Source organism: Daldinia loculata (assembly GCF_022478755.1).
Source record: "Daldinia loculata strain CBS 113971 unplaced genomic scaffold F4817scaffold_97, whole genome shotgun sequence".
Taxonomy (NCBI): Eukaryota; Fungi; Ascomycota; class Sordariomycetes; order Xylariales; family Hypoxylaceae; genus Daldinia; species Daldinia loculata.
The window spans coordinates 77,931-99,677 of record NW_026054951.1 but is presented as its reverse complement, the minus strand read 5'-3'; the positions used below and the strand labels follow the sequence as shown (position 1 = coordinate 99,677).

The following is a 21,747-nucleotide window of genomic DNA, read 5'->3' as shown; positions in this document are numbered from 1 at the left end:
TTACTAATAATTTTGGTTGCCAGTTACTTACACCTGTTCTGTGGGGTAATCTACGTGGAAGGGCTGTCATGGTAATCTACAAATAGCATCACTCTATTGAATAGGTAGTTCACTTTAAAATAGAGTTAGTACCTAACCCTATGATATGACCTAGAAATCATCTTGATATCTTAATTGAAACTTAGCGTTGGAGATTTCTCTAGTCGTTTATTCTGTAGTTGCCACTACTCTTTTGCCTTTCTGTAAGCTTTCTTAGGTATGTCTACGGGCTTGTTAGGTCTGATAGTTAGGTTAGGGCTTGAAATGGTGGTCCTACATGCGAGGCCTGAACTTGGGTTAAGCTTGGCACGTGTACCTATGGATGTATGAATTGGCATTGACTAAAACAGTCTTATAATAGGTATGGCTAAGTATCGTAGAGGTAGATTTGGTATTTTCCTGTACGCAGTATCGTGACAATTAAGTTATAAAATCCATTTCTGGCTCATTGTATATCTCTTTAAGCGTGCCACTGTGTCCATTTAAGGCCTTAGTAGTGCTAAAAATAGTGTGCAACGCAATGATGGGAACCTTTTAATTCACCCTCAAATCCCAATCCCCTAACTTACCAAGTACCTCTGTGCTTTGATGTGTAAAGCTTTGTAATTAGTTGCGCGAGAAGGCACAAGATGGTATGCAATTTTCCCTTTCCCTCTCCTCAAGGCGATTGAATGCTAAGATAATAAAGGATAACCAGACTCGGCTCAAGAGCGAGCCGTCTGACGAACAACCTCGGTCATTCCTTTCAAGGGCATTACCAGAGGCCACAACTGGGCTGAAACTTCAACTTTGGAATACTAGCCTGGCATGCGAAAAACTCTGTCAAAAGATCAGGGATCTTGGCGATGAGCACGAAAGCCTCAAGCAGGAGCAACATGACCGTATCGCAAACCTACAAGAGGAATTGAACTGGCTGCGTCGAGCAAATGATTCCCTACATGTGGAAGTAAATAGACAGCGAGCGGACTATAGTCTGTTGGTTGGCGACATTGGTCGCGTATGTGATGAAAGGCAGATAGCGATACAGCAGCGTGACGCGGAACAGTTTCAGAAGGAGATGAACAATTTAATGCTCGACCAATACCGTGACGAATCTGCGGAAAAGAAGAAGAGAATCGAGGAGCAAGACGTGGAAATTAAGAATCTGACTGACCTAGTAGCGAGGCTTGAGACGGATGCCCGGAATCAATGGTGCTATTATGAAAGATGCCTCACTGAAGGAGGCAGAGAGAAAAACGAGCTATTAAGGTTATTAAACTACGAGAGAAACCTATCATGGCAAAGACGACTAGCAACGGCATCGACAAATGAACGCGGTAGAAGGCGTGGCGCTCGTAAGAGTTAGTATCGCTAGCGATAGCTTCAAGGGCTAGGTAGTGCTGGAATATCCTGTGTAGTACCTAAGTTTGAATTATGTGAGGTATCTTAAATAGGTGTCTATATAGGATTATGAGGGTTAGGCGGGTACCTAACTTCCCAAAGATTTAGTTAATCAGTTACGAATATTACTACCTACCTCCCAACCTACTCAAGTAGACTTACGAGATATCAGCATCTGGATGATACTGATACAGCGAGTGTCTTGTGGGAATTCCACCGATATCTAATAAGGCCTAAATCTCTCGGCCAGAAACCTACCTTAGGTACCTAGCCTACCTACCTATGTATCACGACTATCAATTGCCCGTGCGAACAGTAACACTATTTTTATGTACCTAAGGTAGGTAGGTAGCTATATGCTTGTAATCGTGTCCGAAAGAAGCCGCTATAGCCACTTCCGTCCTTTCAGTTCAACTATATAGTCCGGAGTATTGGTAGAGTCTAAAATACCAAGTGCATAGTTCATCTACGATCTAAGTTTATAGTCTTGGTGTCTAGAACATCGTTTAATTTTAGATGAACCTTACCCCTATTTGCTTCTACAACTTTGCGAGATCTACATAAAACACCATGGATCGCCCCCGACCTCCCCGTCCGCTCGACGAGACTATCGCGAAAGCAAACGGGTCATCTGTTGCCTTAGATGCCACTAGGGAAAATCTTGAGGCAGGAAAAACGGGACCTACTCCGTCGCTTAAGGAAATCATCGAAATCAGAACTCGCGAGAATGGTCGGTTGCGTGAAGAATTAGCATATCTCCACCAAATTCAAATATTAGGTGAAAATCTTCGTGAGGAGGTTCAATACCTTAGCGAAAGGTTGCAACTTGCCATCAGCAGCTTTCGTAAGGGCCTAAATGATATCAACAGGGCGAGGTATAATGTCTGAGTACTTAGGTATCTAATACTTGGTATATCTGTTGGGCTACGGAATGATAAAATTGCCTTATATGAGTCTATTTAATGACGAAGGTCCATAGGAGACGAATTGAAAGGATATAAGAGGTCAAACAGAGATCAACTCCGTGATACATGTCCTAGAAAAAAAGCCAATCAGAATTAGAAACGAACTTCCGTTACTTTCGTGGTCCAAGGTTGAAAATCCAATCTTTTAACGTCAACATCTGTATGAGCGGCGTGTTCGAGGATATCCGTGATAACACGGGTTGTTGATGGGTTCGTACATACTTTCAGGTTAGAAACTCCTAATCAATAAGCTTAACCTGTGACGGACTTACAGGATACCAATGTCTTTCCTTTACGTCGTTCCATTTCTGAAGCAATGATAATATTGGGTCGCATCGTCGCATATGTTAACGTGATGCGACCATGGGATCCAAGTTTCTCCACGTCCCCCTTTGACGCCCTTGAGGAGAGAAAATGCGCCTTGATATATAGCTGGATATCCAGAATCTGGAATTGAAATTGATTAGTGAAACCAGGTTATCGGAGGAGCGTGCTTACATAGTCTCTATCAAGTGCTAGCAACTCATCCATCCATTTTCTCACCCAATATCGATGTACTACACGAGGTCAGTACCTATGTAGCAAATGCAATCGAGGGGACCCATCACCTTCTGATTCCACCTCCCAGAATAAAGCAATTCTTCTCGTTTTAACTTCGCATTGAAGATAGAGTTTAAGAAGCTCCTTCACGTAAGGCAGCTGGCCAGTAATCCCAACCCCGGTAGCAAGTAGTAAGACCGTTCCGTACTGACCAAGTGATAGTGGCCTTCCGTAAGGCCCTTCTACAAAGGCCAGGTATTCCTGGTAGGAGGCAGACGTTAGAAGACTCTTCGTGAAGCCTTTCCGGGGTTGGACAAGTAAGACTAATATTTGATGCCCACTTTCATCCGGGTAATCCCAGCATATCTGGAATGGGTGGAATTCCAATGCCGACAGCTTTGAAAGGCCCCATAAGCTAAGGTATATATACTGACCCGCCTTGAACTTCAGTGGTCGAGCCATGCGGATGCGAATTTCCACGCCGTCCCCTTGTCTCTCGACAAGAGCAATGCTCTTGCCCCTAAGAGATACGCTCGAGTATATGATATTTAAGAGTCGGACGAATTTGGTCAAGATGAAGATGAACAGGCTGAGGAGGAGGTACAGACGCGGTCTAGTATAAAACGTCGAGGAGGGGAGATGAAGCCAAAGCGCAAAAAGAGCAACTGCTGCTGAGACTGTATGTAGCTTGGTGAATAATTCAAACACCCAACGTCGGATGATAGGTATGGAGACTACTCCAATTATCCAGACGGAACATGAAGCCTAGGTAACATATTAGAGGTAAACAATAACGGGTACAACCCAGGCTCACCAGGAGACCAGCAATATCGTGAATCGCGCCACGCCCAAAAATAGTGTGTAAGGTCACTTCAACTATAACAATACCGCCTAGCCATGCATGAAGCCTAGCATACTGATCAAGGCGTATCCCGCAGATACTAATGACATAGTTCATATGGGCGCCGCAGGATATCGGAACGAGGTTAACGAGAGCTACGCGCCCCAGGCGCTTGGCAACTTCGGAAACACCATCGCGAACATTTACACCTACGCACAACCCATTGATTGTTAATATAACACACAATAAGGTAGCCTCTTGCATCGAGATGATAATCCGACCACATGCCCATGTTGGTAATAACGGGTTTAACATGCGCCTGAGACGGCGACCTGCAGGCGCGCAAAGGGCTCTAATCAGTACGACCGACATACCAACTAGCAAAAGGCAGAAGCCTGCCCCTACACCGATCGCGTAATACTCTATAAGATCCATGAAAGGTGATATTGAGTAAGTTTAATGTTGTCGTGGGCAACTTGTGGCTCGATAAGGGAGAAACTACCCAAGAGACAAGAAGACTTAATCACGGTGGCCGAATCCGGTTCCATAGCCCTTTCGTAGGTCTCGTGGCCTTTTCAAGCCACGACATCAGCAGGTATTTAGAGCTTCCTTAAGCCATCTAGTTTACACGGCCAAACATCCATCTTAGATCAATGATTGCTTTAAAGATAACAATTAGCCCGAATAATAAACCAAACCAAATGCCTTCAGATCCTTCCACAGCTACACCATATACGATAGTAGGGCCTGAGAGCGCTCGAACGGGCTACAATATCCTAGCTCGCATTTTTCATTGGATTTCTCTTGCTGGATTGATCCTATTCCCAGGGACTTTCGCGTATTTCGACCGCATAAGCATGCTACAACGTACAGCCGCTGGAAGGGCCTTGCGGCGTGTCGTAAGAAATATCCCAATATTGTACATAGCCGGATGCGCTTGCGTACTGGGCGGTCTTGGGATCGTTTGGTTATGGTGGACAGTCCGTCACAATTATATCTGGCTGATTAGCCGTGTTTTCTTGTAAGCTAACGAGATCGGTTACTGATGGGCCAAATAAAGCTAAAAGATCTAGAGCCCTAGCGTTCTCAACGGGCTAATCCATTTAGTTACTACGTTAGTAAACGTCTATACTACTGGAAACGGAGATTAGTCTCTCAGGACGAGTGTAGCGTCTTCGATCATCGAGTTACCCGCCTTATGTATTCTAGTTTCTCGTTATCGTATGTTGACTGGAGCCCCTCTCAAGGTTAGAGGAGTTTCTTAGGAATACTCGACCTGATATGACTTCGCGTTGAGCATGAAGGTACCTTGGGTACCTTAGCCAAATAAGAAGTACCTAGAGCAAAGGGGGAGAAATAATAAGGAAGTTGAATAAGTCTTCTGTGTTTTCTAGGTAGTGTAGCTGCCAAATTACTTGCTATCCTAGGGATATGATAGAACACTTCATCGAGAATGCTATCTCCTTTGCAAGAAAGTGCTCGTTTGGTAAAAAATCACAGCCTACGTGGTATTATAGGTACCTGTGCTCAGAATTATAAGCAGTAATAAATTTTCCCCAGTCGGTAGATACGAGCGCGAGAGTTGGGAAGGTGGTAGGTATGAAAGGCAGATGGAGGAGAGCGCGAATTTTGACTGTGTTATGAAAAGAGTGAAAATACTTAAATATGCAAACAAAAATACCCAAAAGAGCAGAAACATATCCTAATTGAGTAAATCATTTAATTTAGTAGATACCTAGTTATTCGAGATAACGTCTGGTAAAGCTCTAGTAAAATTCCCACTTCCGACCCTTGCGTCATACGATGTACCTGGGTTGACTTCCTAGGAAGCCAACCTCATGCACACATCACTGACCAGATAGGAAAATACATTATACCGAAAGAAAAGACCTAAACACCCAAAGCACCAATAATTTCTCGGTATAGAAACTAGTTTAGGAGCGAAGCGATCTTAGAAAGTAACTAAAAGGATTCAACTTAGGCTTCGGGCCTACCGGCGGCGGCGAAGTTTCAATATAGGTGAGAGGAGACTCCGCCGAGAGCTCGTGGGGGTAAGCCCTGGAAACATCGGCTAGCTCAGCTAGACGCGTCCTAAGGATATCATCTTGATCACCTGGTAGTTCAGAGTAGCCAGGAGGAGGGTCTAAACTTGAGAACTTTTTTCGAGACACAGCCGAAGTTGAAGCCGTCATCGTGGATGGCGATTGTGAAATCAACATCTCCTCCGGCAATATATGTCCCGCTTCGTCGGAAAGATGGAGCCAATGGTGGTGATGAATATGCATTCCCCTTTCCTTCTTACCTGAAGAAGAAGAGGAGGAATTGGAAGACCGTCGACATTCGCCACAGACTCCTTTGACGACAGGGTAGCCTGGACCTGCCGGATGTCGTCGGTGGAAGGCCTTTGACCGGCACCGGCCACAAGAAATGCATTTATGACGATATTTTCCAGACGACATCGTTAGTATGTGTCTGACAGAAGATAAGGGAAGTTTCAATTACGGTTGGGACTTGATGGGGCCGCTTTTATACAGCTTGGTGGCCGAATACGATACTAAAGAGGCTCGTTTTGGTAAACAGCGTTTTTCCATCACAACTAAAATAGAAACCAGAGGAGATGCACCGAAACAGTCCTGCTTGTATTCTCGTATTATATATTTCGTCCTTGACATAGTTTTAGATTTTCCCAGTCATATTATCTGAACCTTCACAATGGTTCGCCCCTGCTCTCATTGGATTTGGTGTTCGGGGGATGAGACGCCAATCATCGCGAACTCCAACCGCTTAGAGCAACTGACATATCCATTATTATCTCAAGATTTAATCCCAAGTCTTATTTTATTAATAGGTCGTCGCCGACGGCCAGTCATAAATCGTATACCTAAAAGGCAAGACAACCGGATATGTCTTGATCTTGATGAGCAAGACGAGTTTCCTCTCCTCCTCGTAACGGCGGCTCTAGAAGGAAAGTTCCGTGTGAACATACCGTGCTGCAATCCTATAAGAGAAAACCACTCAGTATATGAATCGCTAGCACAAGCGGTTGCCGTTATATATTCTCAGCTGCTTTATCCTTTCGTGGATATCTTCTGCTTCTACTTGTACTGTGAAAATGACATGGTAGTTGTTGCCACACATGTGGCTTTGTGGATCGAAAGCCAGCCTGCGCCGAGATCTGGGTATCCTCCCCAACTACTCATGGTATTGTCGGGTCACCGCTGGAAGAAATGGGATGATACCTCGGTGAGGCGAAAGTTTCATACTCTTGTTAAGGAAAAGACCATCCAACCTCTAGACTCTTTTTTCCCTGAAATTGTCTTACTTCGAATACAACATAGTGGTCCTTTTTCTTTGGTTAGACCTTTCTTGGTGGAACATCTTCAACATATCCGTCAACGACGGGAAGAAGCGCACGCCCTGTTCACGATACCGCATCTCAACTCATTGTTGGATCGGGCATTCCGTGACGTTGGAAAATCCCAAAACTTCTCATTCGACTGCCTTCGCGCGTCGAGGCAAGACTTTCCAGTTTCTCCCACTATGGCCACACATCTAGAAGACTTCGTAAGCCACATGCCTCTGGCGCGGCAACTTCACGAGTTCGCCGCACCCGTAACCGCATCAAGTATCCTCTTAGACCAGTATCCCCCGGGAATGCATTGTAAGTTCTGGAGCCCCCTTATAGGTGCCTTGAGCTGATTATTGCTCAGTATTCAAACCCGAAGAAGTATACTATAAGCTTTACAATGTAGTATGCCTACAGGTCGGACGGAGTGCGTTTCAACAAGATCGAGACGACGGGCTCCTGTTACCTAGCGCATTTTCTGCATCGGTTTTAGCCAACCTCGAATCATTCTTCACATACCTTGCCGGTGGGAAGCCTGCTTCTTCGATCCACCGTATGGTGCTTGCAAGATATGCTGAGGATTGGAACCATATCCAAAGCAGCCAGTCTTGCTTCAGCTGTTTCACATCGATTCCGCAACACATTGCCAGATGCGGGCACGCCTTTTGCGAAAATTGTATACAAATCTTTGGTAAATCCCTGGATTCGGACCCTGGATTATGGTATCTTTCAAAATGCATACTTTGCCAGTCGCAGGTCGACCTTATTGTGCGCGTGAGGCCTCTGACGGCAGGTCATGGAATCCTCTGCATTGATGGAGGAGGTGTTTGCGGGATCATTCCATCTACTGTGCTAGAACTGATTCAGGAGTCTCTTGGTCTTCCAATTCCAGTCCAGGAGCACTTCAGCCTAGCATATGGTGTGAGCGTTGGTAAGTTTGATTTCCGCTGTTAGGTGCCATACTGACCGGTCTAATAGGGGGGTTACTTGTCCTTGGTTTATACGATAAAGGTTGGTCTGCGGCCACTTGCACCTTCAAATTAGAAACATTGGCCGGAGAAGCCTTTTACAGCCCTGTCCGCGGGTTCTTTCTATTTTTCTTAGTGCTTAAATGGATTCATCTTGTTTTTCTGGGTTGCCTATATCCTTCAAAGGGGATAGACGGTGCTTTAGTAAAAGTGTTCGGCAATAAGAGAATGGCGAACCCATCCTACGCCACCCTCACCGGGACAAAGATTGGTGTGCTTGCCACTACAAATACTAAAGTACCAGTTACTTATCTCTTTACAAACTATAATGGAATTGGCGAAGCCAGAGTTGGCTACGTGGTCCATCAAGGTAGCAATGACGTTAAGACATGGGAGGTGTAAGTACCAGTGACTAGTATAGCATAATAATGTTTGAGATTTCTAACGGTGAGGCAGGGCACGAAGCACTTCCGCCGCTCCGATGTACGTTCCAGTCTCTCTGCACCCATTTGTGGTTATGTCTAACTAGCGTGTAGGTACTTTTTGCCAAAATACATTCCAGGACTCGGGAACCTATTAGACGGCGGCATCGTACGGAATAACCCTACTTTGGTTGGCATGTCCGAATTTGGGACGATGGCGTTGGGCGCAAGGCCTGATTTCGTGCTTAATTTAGGTGCCGGGACATCACTGGAACTCGACCTGGAAGATGAGAGGCCTCAGAGACCACGGCGATATGGCTGGCTAACACGACTTGTCCGAGCCTACCTATCTCACTTGCAAGGCCAAAGAACCTGGAACGACGTCACTTGCCTCCTAAAGAAGGAGGCTAGGACGAACAGTTACTATCGACTTAACATTACTCTCCATGGAGAAACCAGCCTCGATGACACTACAGCGATGCCTCGGCTAAGATCCCTTGTCCTCCAGGACACCGCATTACGAGATACTATCGACAAGTTTGCCCGGAGGCTCTTTGCTGCTCTGTTTTATTTTGAGTTAACAGAAGTACCTACACCATTTGGGTCCTGTTTTAACGTAAAGGGAAATATACTATGTTTGCGAAGGGCAGGAGATCCAGCACTCACGCTCATCCTAGAGCGTCTCGAAAACTCGGTCCTGTTGATTAATGGGCAAAAGACAAAGTTTAAGCCGGTCAAAGATGCCAAAGGAAACATCAAGGTGGCGCTCGTTTTCGTTGGACATTCATCCATCAGCTTAGAGCTCAAGGAGATGCAATGGAATACTGCTTTCCATCTCAGCGGTTCGCCATACATACTGCCGGAACTGGTTTCTCGTAGTGGCTTGGCAGCATCCTTTGGCACCCGTACTCATAAAAGGAAAGCTGAATCTGATTTGCTAGAACGGCAATCGCAGCGGAGAAAGCTTTCTTATTAAAAATCGTGTAGAAATAGAGTGAAGAGTTAGAACCCCATGATCACCGTTGTCTTCTAAATATACAAGTAATATTGGCCGCATTCATCACCATGTCCATCGAGGAATATTGGGATCTATCAACCATGAAAGGGGATACAGACTTAACTGATATTACTATTTCCAATTAAATTGAAGAAGTTAAATGTTGGGTACTATACGAAAGGTACAAAAAGGAGGGAACGGGGGTAGGGAAAAGGAAAAGGGGGAAAGGGGGGCAAAGTACCGCCGATCTTTACATACATACCATCTACCAAAAACCTTAGGTATGTACCTAAGTGGCTGGCATGGTATATGTGCTACAAGAGCCTCCATTACCTAGATGGACTTAAGAAGAACGTATATCAATGCAACCTTGCCTGTATTCTTCAAATGTGATATGCTCTTGATGCAGACCACAGCTTCTCCTAGCGTATTCATTGCTCCTAATGGGAATCGGCCCGACGCATATCACCTTCGTAGAATACATGAGTAGTTCATACGAAATCGATTTACACGACTGGGGAAAGCATCAGCTCATTGTGATGATAACCCATGTGATACGGAGCAGGAACGTATCGACAACCAGATTTCCACCTAGAGTGGTAGCATGAATTCAATACCAGGAAGCAAGAGGTACCGGCCATAAATATACCTCGGTAGATCATCATGCCTCCATCATCAAATAAATAATGAATCTTTACCATAAAGGGAAAGTGAAGCGACGTGGTAGAGATACCTAGTATGAACCAGTCAGGCTCGTGCCGGGCTAAGCGCACCTGACCCTTTCTCAGCTGAAACCATGTAACTTTAGTGAGTGTTGGTTCTATTTATAATAGTCTTGGAGGACGGATAACTAGGTAGATAAGATAACACTGTATCTTTCTATAATATAGAAGAGAGAAGCCCACATCTTCGAAGAAGCATCCATTCGTTCTAGCTTAGCACAACAATCACGTACTTCCCATATTCAACCAACTCTTATACAATGCACTCTAACTATATGCCTCTCTACATTAGGTGAGTACCTAATTTTCCCAAACAAGCTTTTTCAATGTACGGTAGGTATATTAACAAAGCCTAAAGTAGATACGGTGTAAGCAGTGACAACGAATGTCGAAGCTATGAGGTCGACGGCCGCGGCAATTATCACGGTTCCTGGGGATATTACGAAGACTATGCGCGTTCTGGATACAACTAAGGATGGCAAATTATCTCCAAAACTCGCAAGGTTTTCAAGGTAAGTACAGGCCGTGAAACTTCACAAGCCTGATAATCTAATTTTTGGCTAGCCAGGGAGTTTATGGCATGTGGGATAATGATGTCGAAGGGGCTCGTGACGTTGAGGAATGTGAGAGAGAGGGGGGGGGGGGCAGTACCTAAGGGGCCGTAGGATTACAGTCACAATTTGAATATCATTTCTTACATATCTACTAGGTATTAACCCCAACAAATCGTGAGAATTGTCTTCATAAATATAGAATCAATAGCTACATACATTGTTGCTTACGAGGATGCTGAAGCATCCTCGCAAGAAAAATCGATAAACTAAGTGAAGTTGTTAGGAATCTAGATGAGACATCTACCTAGAACACAGAATGACTTCAGTGTATATAGCTTAAGATTCTATAGTTGGGTACCTACGTAGGTTTAGAGTTCCCCAAGGAACAACCAGGTTTCCTATATACTTTTGGGGCAATACCTACCTTCGTTTCTACCTGTCTACTAAGCAAATCAAACATTTTCTGCCTATATTGGATAAACACCCCCCAAAGGGACCTACCCAAGCTAGGTCAAGTCAGTTTCAGGTCAGGTCAAGCTATTAACTGACTCGTCGAACTCGCCGGAGCAACCAAAATATTTATATTGATCTTTGTGGATAAGTACCTATACAACCAAATGAATGACTATCCGAATCTCTTCACAACCTATGTCACTAGCCTATAAATGAATTTGCAAAGTAGTTATCGAGCGAGGGACTAGAAAAAAATTGCGTAAGCAAGCAGGCATCCGCACATAGATGTCTCTTTTAATGTCCTCCTTTCTTGATACCACTCACCCTTTCACTGTCATAAGAAATCGAGCCCAACACCTAGTAGTAGAGGTCAAACCCCTCTATTTCATGGGTGGCTGTAGACTACACCTCTCTTACGCCAGCTTCACACTCACATGCCCAAATGAGAATGGCCAAAATAATTTCTGCCAGTAATTTCATCGCTCGCCATTCCTCACACCTGAACGGGCCAATTTCCTGCATCACCAAAAAGTCCAGTCTATCCGTCTCTCGGTGGCAAATGTAGTCGACGTAGTGCGCGCTGTACGTCCCAACAATGATATAGACTTCGTCCTTATTCTGATTAATCATAAGACGACTATGGAAAATCAGTAATCCGAGTCACGCCTGTTTTTTCCCCGTGAATATAAGGCATTACGTACCGATCAAGCAAATTCTTTTCGCGCATCTCTTCAAGGTTGGAAGGCGGCACTTCGGCGATCCATGCCGCCATCTCAGATGATTCTTGTGCTTTGATCTCAGCACCGGAGAGATTACCACGATAGCGGGGCCCTTTCTTCGTCTCGCTAATGACCCATATCTTTCCTCTGGGATAAATGCGGACAACACCATCCACTTTAGCACTGTAGACCTTCTCGTTTTCTTTATCTACCACTGTGAAGATTGCTTGCTCGGCTGCATATCTTGCGGTTTGAACAGAATCAGTTACAAGGCGAAGCGCTCTTATCAAGATGCTGAGACAAATGACCACTTCCTGCTCATTTTTTATCACGCTGGCTTGCTTTGCCTCCTCACCAGTCACAGGTGAGCCTCCATAGGTGATAGACATGGGTGAAGACAGTATATCGTCGTTCATTTCTACATCTATATCCATATGATGCAGAGGCTGAACAAGTTCTTGCTGTCGACGCAAAGGAGTTGGGGTGGATGGGGTCTGGGGACGAAGTTGACTAGCCTGAGCCAGACGGGCCCTTGTCCTGTTGGCGATTGGACTGAGGTCTAACTTGTCGTTTTCATCTTCGCCTTGGAGACCTCGTGTATAAATCTGTGATTCTAGAACGTGGGCGAAAATTCCCAACTTCTTAGAATCGGAGGACGATACGCTCTTTGGAAAATTTCGTATACATTCTATGTATGCGGCGAAGCGTTCGTCCCCCTCGAGATGAGTTCGGGACTGAGAGAAACAATTTTGGGGGACGATCTTATCCACATGGCGATCAGTTCCAAACTTGGGTCGCTTCTCATGCGGCCATAGAACATGGATGTCCACACATTCTGGATTTATTAGCTTAGAGCCAGAAGCCTTGACGTATTCGGCGTCGTGAATAGAAGTCTCAAGAGGATTCGCCGACTTATACTTTCTGGCAGCGATCCACCATTCGGGCTCGTTTCTAGGCAATGTATGCATTGTTATGCCAGCCATTGTAAGAGACGCTTGGTAGACGGAGTCAAGTAGAATGAAAGATTATCGTCAGGCTGGTAGCAATAGGAGACAGAGAATAGAGCTACGATGCTGAGCCTCTACTTAGGTCGCTTATATGTAATCATATATATTGCCTAGAAGACAGTAACGGACTAGTATAGAAACGAAAATTGTGAACACATCCATCTCGAATGTCGTGATTTGCACGGCAAATCGATACGAAAATCTAGCTCCCCTTTTCTTCTCCTATTGACCACCAACGACGTACCCAGTTGCAGGTGTCTTGTAGCCTTTCGCTACCGCTCATTAGAATGACATGCATATAGATTAATCTTGATCCAACATCACGAAAAAGGCGGTCAGCTTGATAAAGCAGGCTCTTTAGCCATTCCATGACAGTCTACCTATTGGGGGGGCGTCCATGTGGTCACCCTAAAGCAAGCTTCTCTCTCCTTGATTGGAAGCTAGGGATGGTGGCCGTTCCTGTTAATGAGCGGGATTCCCAGTTACAACATCTAGTTGTATCAAGCCCCACAAAGAACATATTACCTCGTTAACCTCTGAACATACGTCTGACATGCATCCCTAGGTACTCTGCTAGAATAACCACATGAAGTGGGGGTTTATTTATCAGCCAACTACAGCAAGATCGTAGACCTCAAGATGTAACATGGGTTCCGCTGGCCAACGTCAAGTGCAAGAAGACCATGCGTTGGATGACCAGAAGATTAAACCCAACCTTCCCCACTGCACCAACTTGAGATGCATCTACGGATGGTGTGTTACATTAGAGATACATATTATGTAAATTTGTGTGCTCATATGCTTCCGATATGGAATGTAACTGTAGGTAAATACCAAGGAACACGCGTGAACGGATAGGGGAATTGACCGTTAAGAGGTATGCATATACAATATACGTGTCTATGGCACAATACCTACTATACTAAGACTTCTTTTTAAAAGCCGAAGAACTATTATAGTTGTTGCTGTGACGATCACATGTGATAGCCCCTAGTGGTGAGCGAGAATAGGAGGTAATTACAAATAGGATGAAAGACTAAGAGGGCTATGTCTTATTTGGTCGCTTACTTGGTACCTAGGTATCTATGGTTTGAGTCCCCAGTAGAACAATCACCTAATGTTACCATGATAAATTCAGAACATGCATTGCGATAATACCCGAGTGGTTTCCAGCCATTGTAGTTCAACACATCTAGTAGATCGGTATCACTACCCAGACCCCCAATCTCTATAGTTTTGTATACGTATCACTGGGAATAATACCTAATCTAGGCCTTCAACCTCATCTTAGGTATGTAAGGTTACATTTACGAAACTCCCTTGTCAATTCCCATCAGGTCTTCGGTTTTCCCGCAATATGGTATGGTCACCCCCCTACGCTAGAACATATTCTGCTCTGGAATTTGAAGCCGAACGAAGGGAGAAAATATTTAATAACGATAATTATGGAAATTCTTTTCCTAACATCCGGCTTGGGTTATAGCGCTACAGCAGGGATTCAATCCTCAGATACCAGTCGCTTATAACTACAGTAAGAGGATGACAACTCAGAGAACAAGGAAGTAAGCCGTAGAAATTGCCTCTTGCGCTAAAATTAGGTACAGCGAAATCCCTGAATTATACATACCTACCTAGATACTAAATCAAACCATATTTGATGTCGTATCGTATTTTACGGTAGACTTGCGACCCCAACCTTCTTACTACAGTACCATCAGGCTATGCTACAAACTCAGCTTACTCATTATTTATGCCTAAGCTCATCTACCGATTGACATGCCGACGATTAGGCGGTCTGTAGACTTAACTTCACGCACACACTCGGGCACCCTTACGATTCTAGCTGCTATTTTCAGAACACGAACTAGTTCAAGGCCGAAAAAGGAATAGATCAGATTGATATAGCCTTTTATTTATCATGCCGCAAGTTTTCACAAGTAGGGGTTTAGATGATACTTTCGTGAAGTGACCGAGAAGTTGTAATAGCTGGCTCAGGACATTATATCTTACTCGTAAAGATATATTCACTAACCCAATATATCGCTGTGTACTCATGTGGATCTTAGGTGTAGAATAGATAATATGATTGTTATTGAAGAAGAATCAGAACTGGGAAAATACGATCACGCGAGTGTTCTATGCATAAGTCATTTCTTTGCTCCCTAGATGCCCTGTATTTCATCATCAATGCTACAAGTCACAGGTCTTAACGTTGTTAATCTTACTTGGGATTTACTTTTCTTTAGAAACTAGATGTCAATATGAGAGCATCGTAGTTGCACACCTTCTCGAAGAGAAAAAGCAAGAAATATACCATGCAGCTATAGAGATATGAATTTTAGAGAAGCTATCTAGGCGTGTCTTGCAATTTAGAGTGTCTGTGTGTATGTAGATGAACAAAGGAGACTTTCATTGATAAGTATTGTCGGCAATATGTAGGTAGATAAACTCAAGGAGATCAATCTCATGACAATCCCAAGTTAAACCGCAAATTAGCCCAGATGATCCAGTCATTCTCTGCATGGATGGCCCAAGAACCAGGGAGCGAACTTCAGGAGTACCGACAAGTTAGTCTCATCGTCGCTATCAAGCTCGTAAATAGGCGACTTCCGCACGACAACGCGCCCATCGGTATAACCTTGCACCACACGAAGGCTTCTGCCCGAAACTGATACAACGGTGACCTTAGATAATATCAGTAAAACTTAAAAAAGGGAGTTACTAATATAGTGGTGCGGTCTCTAGGAACTCACAGGCGCTGTCTGATGATGACGGTATTCCTTCTTTATCAATTCACCGCCGCCGAACCGAGAAATGCACCAAAGTTCGCTGGTATAGATCTCGTCGTCCCTGAGTGGTTCTTCGTTTCCAAGGAAGCATACTACATCTGGCATAGATTTGTCAGAAACTTTCAAGGCGAAACCAACAACCCAGTGGCATCCCTCTGCGGTAGAATTGCCAATATATTCGAAACTTATTTTCATGTCAGCTTATTCGAGTACCCGTTTACTGCCAATGACCACTCAAAGCATTTATAAATCACTTACTTGGTAATGGACCACGGTGTCTTCTGGAGAATGGTTTGCCGATCCGGGTGGTCCTCTTCAGGGACCAATCGGAATAATGTCAAGTAAAAGTACGAAATAAAACGCATTGTATGCCAGTCGTTCTCCGTCGAGTCCTGGACGACGTCCATATCAATCAGGTTTGCCTTTTCAGCCAGGGTCTCCATCTGACTCATCGATGCCAACTGGAGAAACCTTGGACCTTTATCTGTTGGTTTTCCGGTGTCGAGGTCAAGCCCTGCACACTCGACCCCAAGATCCTTCAGTTGCTCCTGGCTGAGATAGACGGCGGTGTTTAGCATGGGCTTGAGACGTTCGCATAGACTGCGGAGAAGCACCACAGATGCTTCGTTGGGAGCATTGGCTTTCTTGGGGTACTTGGTCTGGCTTGAAGAAGACATTTTGATAGATGATTGTGTAGAAATTAACACGGAATATGGGCTGTTTTGCAGGATAGAATATGAGTAAGATAGGTAGGTAGCTTTGCAATCGCAAGACAAGCTAGGTTTCAGGTACAACGGGATGAATAAGACTTAAATACCTCTTGACCAAAGATATTGATTGAATGAGGAACAGAGGGGTCAAACTTGTTCGAATTGACAGCGTTACAGTTCACGTGCGCCAGGATGGCACCGCCTTTATCCCGTCCAGTACGGTGCTACAGTAAATTTGGGTTGAAACGGACCCACTACTTAGGAACATCTTGCAGACTTGGCGTACCGTATTATAAGGTGCAGGTACCTTACATATCTGAGTAATCAACAGAGCGTCTATACCTATAAGTTGGTCTCTCGTATTAAATGCGTACATACCTAGGTACCTAGGTACCTATATCATAGCCCAAATCGAACTTAGAACCTCGATCAGCATAACTGTTACAATCGCTTAGGTTTTTACACCAAGCCATGCACCAACATCAACTAGGCTAGGTACATAAGTACCTATGCTTCTTTTAACTAGTGACACATACAAGTTGGTAATTAGGTAGCATCGATGTTTGTAATATTTTAGTTTCGGCTTCTTTGCTGGCCAGGTACCTAGTGTTGTGTACTTCATTTATCGATATGCATGTAACCTGAAGCCTGTCATCGTACTTGAAGACATAGCCATGAAAGGGCGGTCAAATCAAATGGTGCCTTTCGGTCCGCCCTCCACACAACACCAGTTCCGGGTCTTTCACGTTTGTTCTAGCAACTCCGAAAGACCTAACAAGGTAATGATAGGTAAGAATGACAAGGTTTCGTTCCTCCTTCTCAATACGAAGCTGTCCGTTGGTGGCCAAGTTTCCTTGGAACTAAGAAATATGTTGGCCAGGCGTAAGCATGTGTCGATAACTAGTGTGAAGGTGCTTCCGAGATTGACACTTAGACAAGCTGATGCAAGCAGAAGGTAGTATATACCCCCCTTCAGGGACTCGGCTCTATTTGCACGATTAAATTAAGAACAACATCACACAAAAAAGCCCATAGAGGGTATCATGCGATCCTAAACAACGGTGTAGGTATCGATGAAGATCCCGAATGCCGATGGGGTTTCCCAATTCAATGACGGAAGTGTCGTGAACTAGGTTATGCGGATTCCCAAGGTGTCCGTCCAGGTGAGAAAATATTATGGGGAAAAGGTATTTAGAGGCACACCGGGTCCTACCAATACGCAATACTTAGAACAGATTTCTATCTCGAAAATAGCTTCGGGTAAACTCAAGAACTACACGAATTACCTACAGCGATAAAGGTCGACGCGAATAAGAATATCTTTGAAGCCACCCGAACACTATTGCCTCAAGGAACTCTACTCGGGATATCCAACATCATGGATGGAACTGTAAGAGAAAGTATCACCTTCGGAAGCCTCATAGCTTACAGCAGAACCCCGTTCATCTAGGTAGCCACACGCAACCATATACACAATAATGACAATGCCGGCGAAAGTGCAGACGTAGACTACGATTTGGCATTTCGTGAGGATGTTAGAAATCGCATGAAGAGAGCTGTAGCTAGGGTGGCGAGGGAATGTATTCAGGAAGCAGCAAACACCAATCTCGAAATGATGGAGATAGAAAAGGAAGACGGCGCCCCGCCCCAGGATTTACGGAAATATATGGTTGGAATTAAACGTAAAGCAAGAGCGGTGAAAGAGGTTCAGGAGGAGTTTATGGAAATTGATGATATTGGGTCCAAGAAGGATCCGAAGGAACGGAAAAAGGTAATTAGTACTTTGGCGGATATAGTGTCGACTATTTTAGATGTCTTCTATTAGGCGCCTAAGGTACCTAGGCAGGGTAAGGCTCCCTAAGGGGGTCACTGGTTTCTTTCTATCATGTACCTAGTAGGGGGTTTACGCTCCCCAACTAAGTGTTAGGGGTATTTACAGGGCTATCAACTATTCCTGTAAGGGTACAAATATTAGGCTTATTTATAGACTTTTTCAAGGCTTAGCTAGAACCCGAGTTCCTAAACGTAGTTAGTCAATCAACACTATTGCAGCATTTACAAGATGGTATTAAATCGTAACACTAGGTGTGTTCCCAGATATGTATATCGATCTTGATAAATCATCCTTTTTTTATACTCCATATTAGATCTTGACTAGTGCAATATCAATTCTAGTTACGTAGGTACTTAAGCTAAGTACTTATGTAAGAGGTAGGTACCAAGGCAGGTAAGTTAGTTATACTAAAAGTGTTGTAAAAATTATGTTCAGGTTATATGCCTAGGTAGGTTAGGTAGTGAGCTTAATTCCGTAAGGAACTGCCCTTTCGAGATTAGTGGGATTCGGATAGTACGTACCTTGCTAGGGGAATACCCTAGCTTTGCCTGGCATGTAATACTATGATACATAAATCACAATTGACGCAAATTAAAGTGGATCACTCGAGGAAGAGCCTCTTCCCCGCCCAAAAGGTAAACATTACCGGCTTAAGAGGTACCTACCTAAAGTACCTCCTACCTAACCTGACATAGCCCCTCAGGTATACCAAAATTACCTCCTAATACATACTAGCTCTATACCCAATTCACCCCGTTTATTGCCTGATACATGAGATAATACCCAGAGTAAAATATATTTTATTACTATTACTATTTCAATATACCCACCATGCGGCTAGTTTGTGTTGGCGACGACGGGGAGAGTTTGGATATGGTGACTGCTATTCAGCGGGATCCTTACGTAGTTCGTGGATTATTGGTGGACGCGATCATTCAGTGTCAGCAGAGTATCTCAGACACGTTAGATTTCATCCACGCCGAACGGGCCGTACGTGATGCCCTACTTGCTTTTCAAGGAACCCAGGATAGGTATGCACGCGCATATGTGCTCAGTCGAACACTCGATCATCGAAATAGAAACACACCGAGGGCAGATCTCATCAGCTTGGCCTTCGGTCGTGGCGGTCCGCTTTCTCTCGTGGGTATCTTCAACGCCACTAGCGATGCTCATCGCAACCCCCATAGCCGCGAAATACTAGATTACTTTCTAAAAACGGCGTCCCACGAGTCACAACTGCAGCTCATCACGAGGGCAAGCACATTCCCCTGCCACCCGTCGATGAGTGAATGGTTGAGTCAAATCCTAGATAAGCTAGCACCTAACCCTCAAAACCTCGCTTGTGTTTTACGATGCTTGGGCACGTCATGCATACCTAATATTGTGTTCCATCGTATGCAGGCGCCATCGTTGTCGTGGGGTGAAGATGGAGAAGTCGCCGAGACCAGTCCGCCGATCAATACGGTTGCCGATGAGGGCAAGCTAATGCCTGCTCTTCAACGCCTAGAACATGTTGGGTTCGTACGAGTGTCGGAGAAGACCGTAGATCTTGATCGTCGTATTTCAGAACTATTACGCGCACGCTTGGAGCGGACTAGATGGATCGCTGAGGCTATCCGGATTATGGCACATTCGTTTCCCAAGTATCCACTACTCCCACCCGGGAATTATGATAACGTTGCTCATCTAGTAACTGATGCATCAACGAAATGTAACTATGTTGGTGATTGTGAGACCCTCCAGCGTCAATTGGAGAGTGTGTTCTCCTATCTTGGCCCCCTGCAGCTCGAGACGTTAGTGGATGGGTCATGTCTTGTGCAGCTAGTTGAGACATGCTTGTCCACTTCGTATTTCGGTAACAAATCGTGGAAATACACTGCGATGGAAATTGCTGCCCGGGCCGTGAAGGGGGCGGAAGGATTGCCATACGGCGCGGTCCTGGCGGCTAGGGTCCAGGTAAGGAGAGCAACCTTGGCTGACCTATACGAGGAGGCGAGTCAGTCACACGAGACTATCACATTCCCTATATCTGATCATCGTTCCAACGCATTCTCAGCTGACCTTGCAATCCTGAAGGCCCGAGGTTGCATCCGTCTCAATGCATTGGCATCTGCGCTAAGGTATTTGGCATCATTCAAGTCTTCGTGGGGTGGGGTGGTGTCATCCTTGGGGTTGGTACAGGAAAGTAAGGTAGCATTAATGCGTGCTAGAATCCTTCGATTTGAAGGCCGATTTCAAGAAAGCTACGATCTCTTGAGATCGTTACGGCTCACCGACAATAAGGTAGTATCGCTTCTTGGCACAATACTATGTGAACTCCAAAGGTGCGAGGAAGGGATCGAGCTATTGGATGCTCAGGTCAAGAATAGAACGGATTTGAGAGGCATGAAACGAGTGAAAATTGCTCTAGGAAATGCATACCTCATCTGGTCCATGCAGAAGTCATTACAGGGGCTTCCGTTGGACTGGCGTTCGCTACAGATAGCCCAAGACATTTTTCAAGAACTGGCTCATTCTGCGGCGGTAGCTACGTACTTTGACAAAATCGACCACCTATCTATCCTATTTGGGCTTGCTATCGTTCATCATATGAACGGGCGAGTGGATTCCGCGTTAGCCGCGTGGGAAAAAGCCCTTACTACCTCACGGGCATATCTCAATACCGGCTATACCGATATGATCATCTCCTGCTCCAACAGCGAGCTTGAAGCTAGACGAGGTGCCATGGCGCAAGCAAACGCCCAGGGGGATTACGCGGAAACCCTATTTGCTAGGACGGGCCGACAACATCACTTTGCAGGTCTCGGATCCGTCTGGCCCGATCTCATCAGTAAGTGGTTAGTTTCACATGGCCGAAAAGCGATAATTCCTCCTTAGTAGCACGGCTAGGGCGGTATCTATTAAGCAGCGTGATTACCCAACAGCAGAATCTGATGGCACGAGGACAAGAATTGGCTCGGGATGGCCAGCATACGTGTTAATGTGACCTATTCAATATGGATAGACATACACCTAGTATCTAGTCTATAGGTACCTCTTATTAAGAGAAATCAGTTGATTCCGTACAGATACATTCATAGTTCGTTCAAAATCGGACCGAAGCCACCCATCTATCCATAGGAGGGCCGGGAAGTACAGGTATTATTATGCCTACATCAAGGAAGTTGGTGAGAATCGCCAACTTGCATGCTTCTGACTATCTACCTACCTAAATTATCCCTTCGCCCGATCACACTAGCCATTTTTCAAGGTATAGTTTAAACTCCTCGACCCAATCATTACCTATTTCTATGTCGTCCTAATATTAGTTTGTCTCTGTTGGAGCAAACTTTGAGAGGGGGGGGGGGGGGGGGGGGGTGTTCGTGTTATAAAAGGTTTAATTGGGATAAATATTAAAAATAAAAACGCGGATCCCAGCAATGTAACACCAAGTTTTATTGAAAAAAAAATGTATATAAAAA

General features: G+C 44.8%; 7 protein-coding genes across 7 annotated transcripts; 4 read left to right on the top strand and 3 right to left on the bottom strand.

The window, feature by feature from the left end:
* Nucleotides 1-554: 554 nt before the first annotated feature.
* On the top strand, nucleotides 555-1,562 carry F4817DRAFT_353703 (uncharacterized protein). The gene is made up of 2 exons (XM_049305419.1): nucleotides 555-671; nucleotides 728-1,562. Exons 1-2 carry the CDS (start codon nucleotides 669-671, stop codon nucleotides 1,382-1,384), a joined length of 660 nt encoding a protein of 219 aa, XP_049153911.1. The 5' UTR covers nucleotides 555-668; the 3' UTR covers nucleotides 1,385-1,562.
* A 427-nt stretch (nucleotides 1,563-1,989) lies between these two features.
* F4817DRAFT_321098 (uncharacterized protein) lies at nucleotides 1,990-2,307 on the top strand (the record flags this gene model as incomplete). The annotated part of the gene is made up of 1 exon (XM_049301252.1): nucleotides 1,990-2,307. One exon carries the CDS (start codon nucleotides 1,990-1,992, stop codon nucleotides 2,305-2,307), a length of 318 nt encoding a protein of 105 aa, XP_049153910.1.
* A 157-nt stretch (nucleotides 2,308-2,464) lies between these two features.
* On the bottom strand, nucleotides 2,465-4,200 carry F4817DRAFT_369653 (uncharacterized protein; the record flags this gene model as incomplete). Its single annotated transcript, XM_049307381.1, has 5 exons — nucleotides 2,465-2,605; nucleotides 2,657-2,831; nucleotides 2,883-2,941; nucleotides 2,993-3,689; nucleotides 3,739-4,200. The coding sequence occupies 5 exons, from the start codon at nucleotides 4,198-4,200 to the stop codon at nucleotides 2,478-2,480; spliced, it is 1,521 nt and encodes a 506-aa protein (XP_049153909.1). The 3' UTR covers nucleotides 2,465-2,477.
* Nucleotides 4,201-6,477: 2,277 nt separating this feature from the next.
* Nucleotides 6,478-9,477, top strand: F4817DRAFT_369650 (acyl transferase/acyl hydrolase/lysophospholipase; the record flags this gene model as incomplete). The annotated part of the gene is made up of 5 exons (XM_049307380.1): nucleotides 6,478-7,426; nucleotides 7,476-8,042; nucleotides 8,090-8,477; nucleotides 8,536-8,562; nucleotides 8,616-9,477. 5 exons carry the CDS (start codon nucleotides 6,478-6,480, stop codon nucleotides 9,475-9,477), a joined length of 2,793 nt encoding a protein of 930 aa, XP_049153908.1.
* Nucleotides 9,478-11,341: 1,864 nt separating this feature from the next.
* On the bottom strand, nucleotides 11,342-12,996 carry F4817DRAFT_353702 (uncharacterized protein). The gene is made up of 2 exons (XM_049305418.1): nucleotides 11,929-12,996; nucleotides 11,342-11,864 (listed from the first exon to the last, which is right to left on the bottom strand). The coding sequence occupies exons 1-2, from the start codon at nucleotides 12,927-12,929 to the stop codon at nucleotides 11,630-11,632; spliced, it is 1,236 nt and encodes a 411-aa protein (XP_049153907.1). The 5' UTR covers nucleotides 12,930-12,996; the 3' UTR covers nucleotides 11,342-11,629.
* Nucleotides 12,997-15,166: 2,170 nt separating this feature from the next.
* On the bottom strand, nucleotides 15,167-16,626 carry F4817DRAFT_353700 (uncharacterized protein). The gene is made up of 3 exons (XM_049305417.1): nucleotides 16,001-16,626; nucleotides 15,707-15,926; nucleotides 15,167-15,637 (listed from the first exon to the last, which is right to left on the bottom strand). Exons 1-3 carry the CDS (start codon nucleotides 16,417-16,419, stop codon nucleotides 15,464-15,466), a joined length of 813 nt encoding a protein of 270 aa, XP_049153906.1. The 5' UTR covers nucleotides 16,420-16,626; the 3' UTR covers nucleotides 15,167-15,463.
* Nucleotides 16,627-18,926: 2,300 nt separating this feature from the next.
* On the top strand, nucleotides 18,927-21,579 carry F4817DRAFT_353697 (uncharacterized protein). Its single transcript, XM_049305415.1, has one exon. It carries the CDS (start codon nucleotides 19,118-19,120, stop codon nucleotides 21,161-21,163), a length of 2,046 nt encoding a protein of 681 aa, XP_049153905.1. The 5' UTR covers nucleotides 18,927-19,117; the 3' UTR covers nucleotides 21,164-21,579.
* The last annotated feature ends 168 nt before the right edge of the window (nucleotides 21,580-21,747 follow it).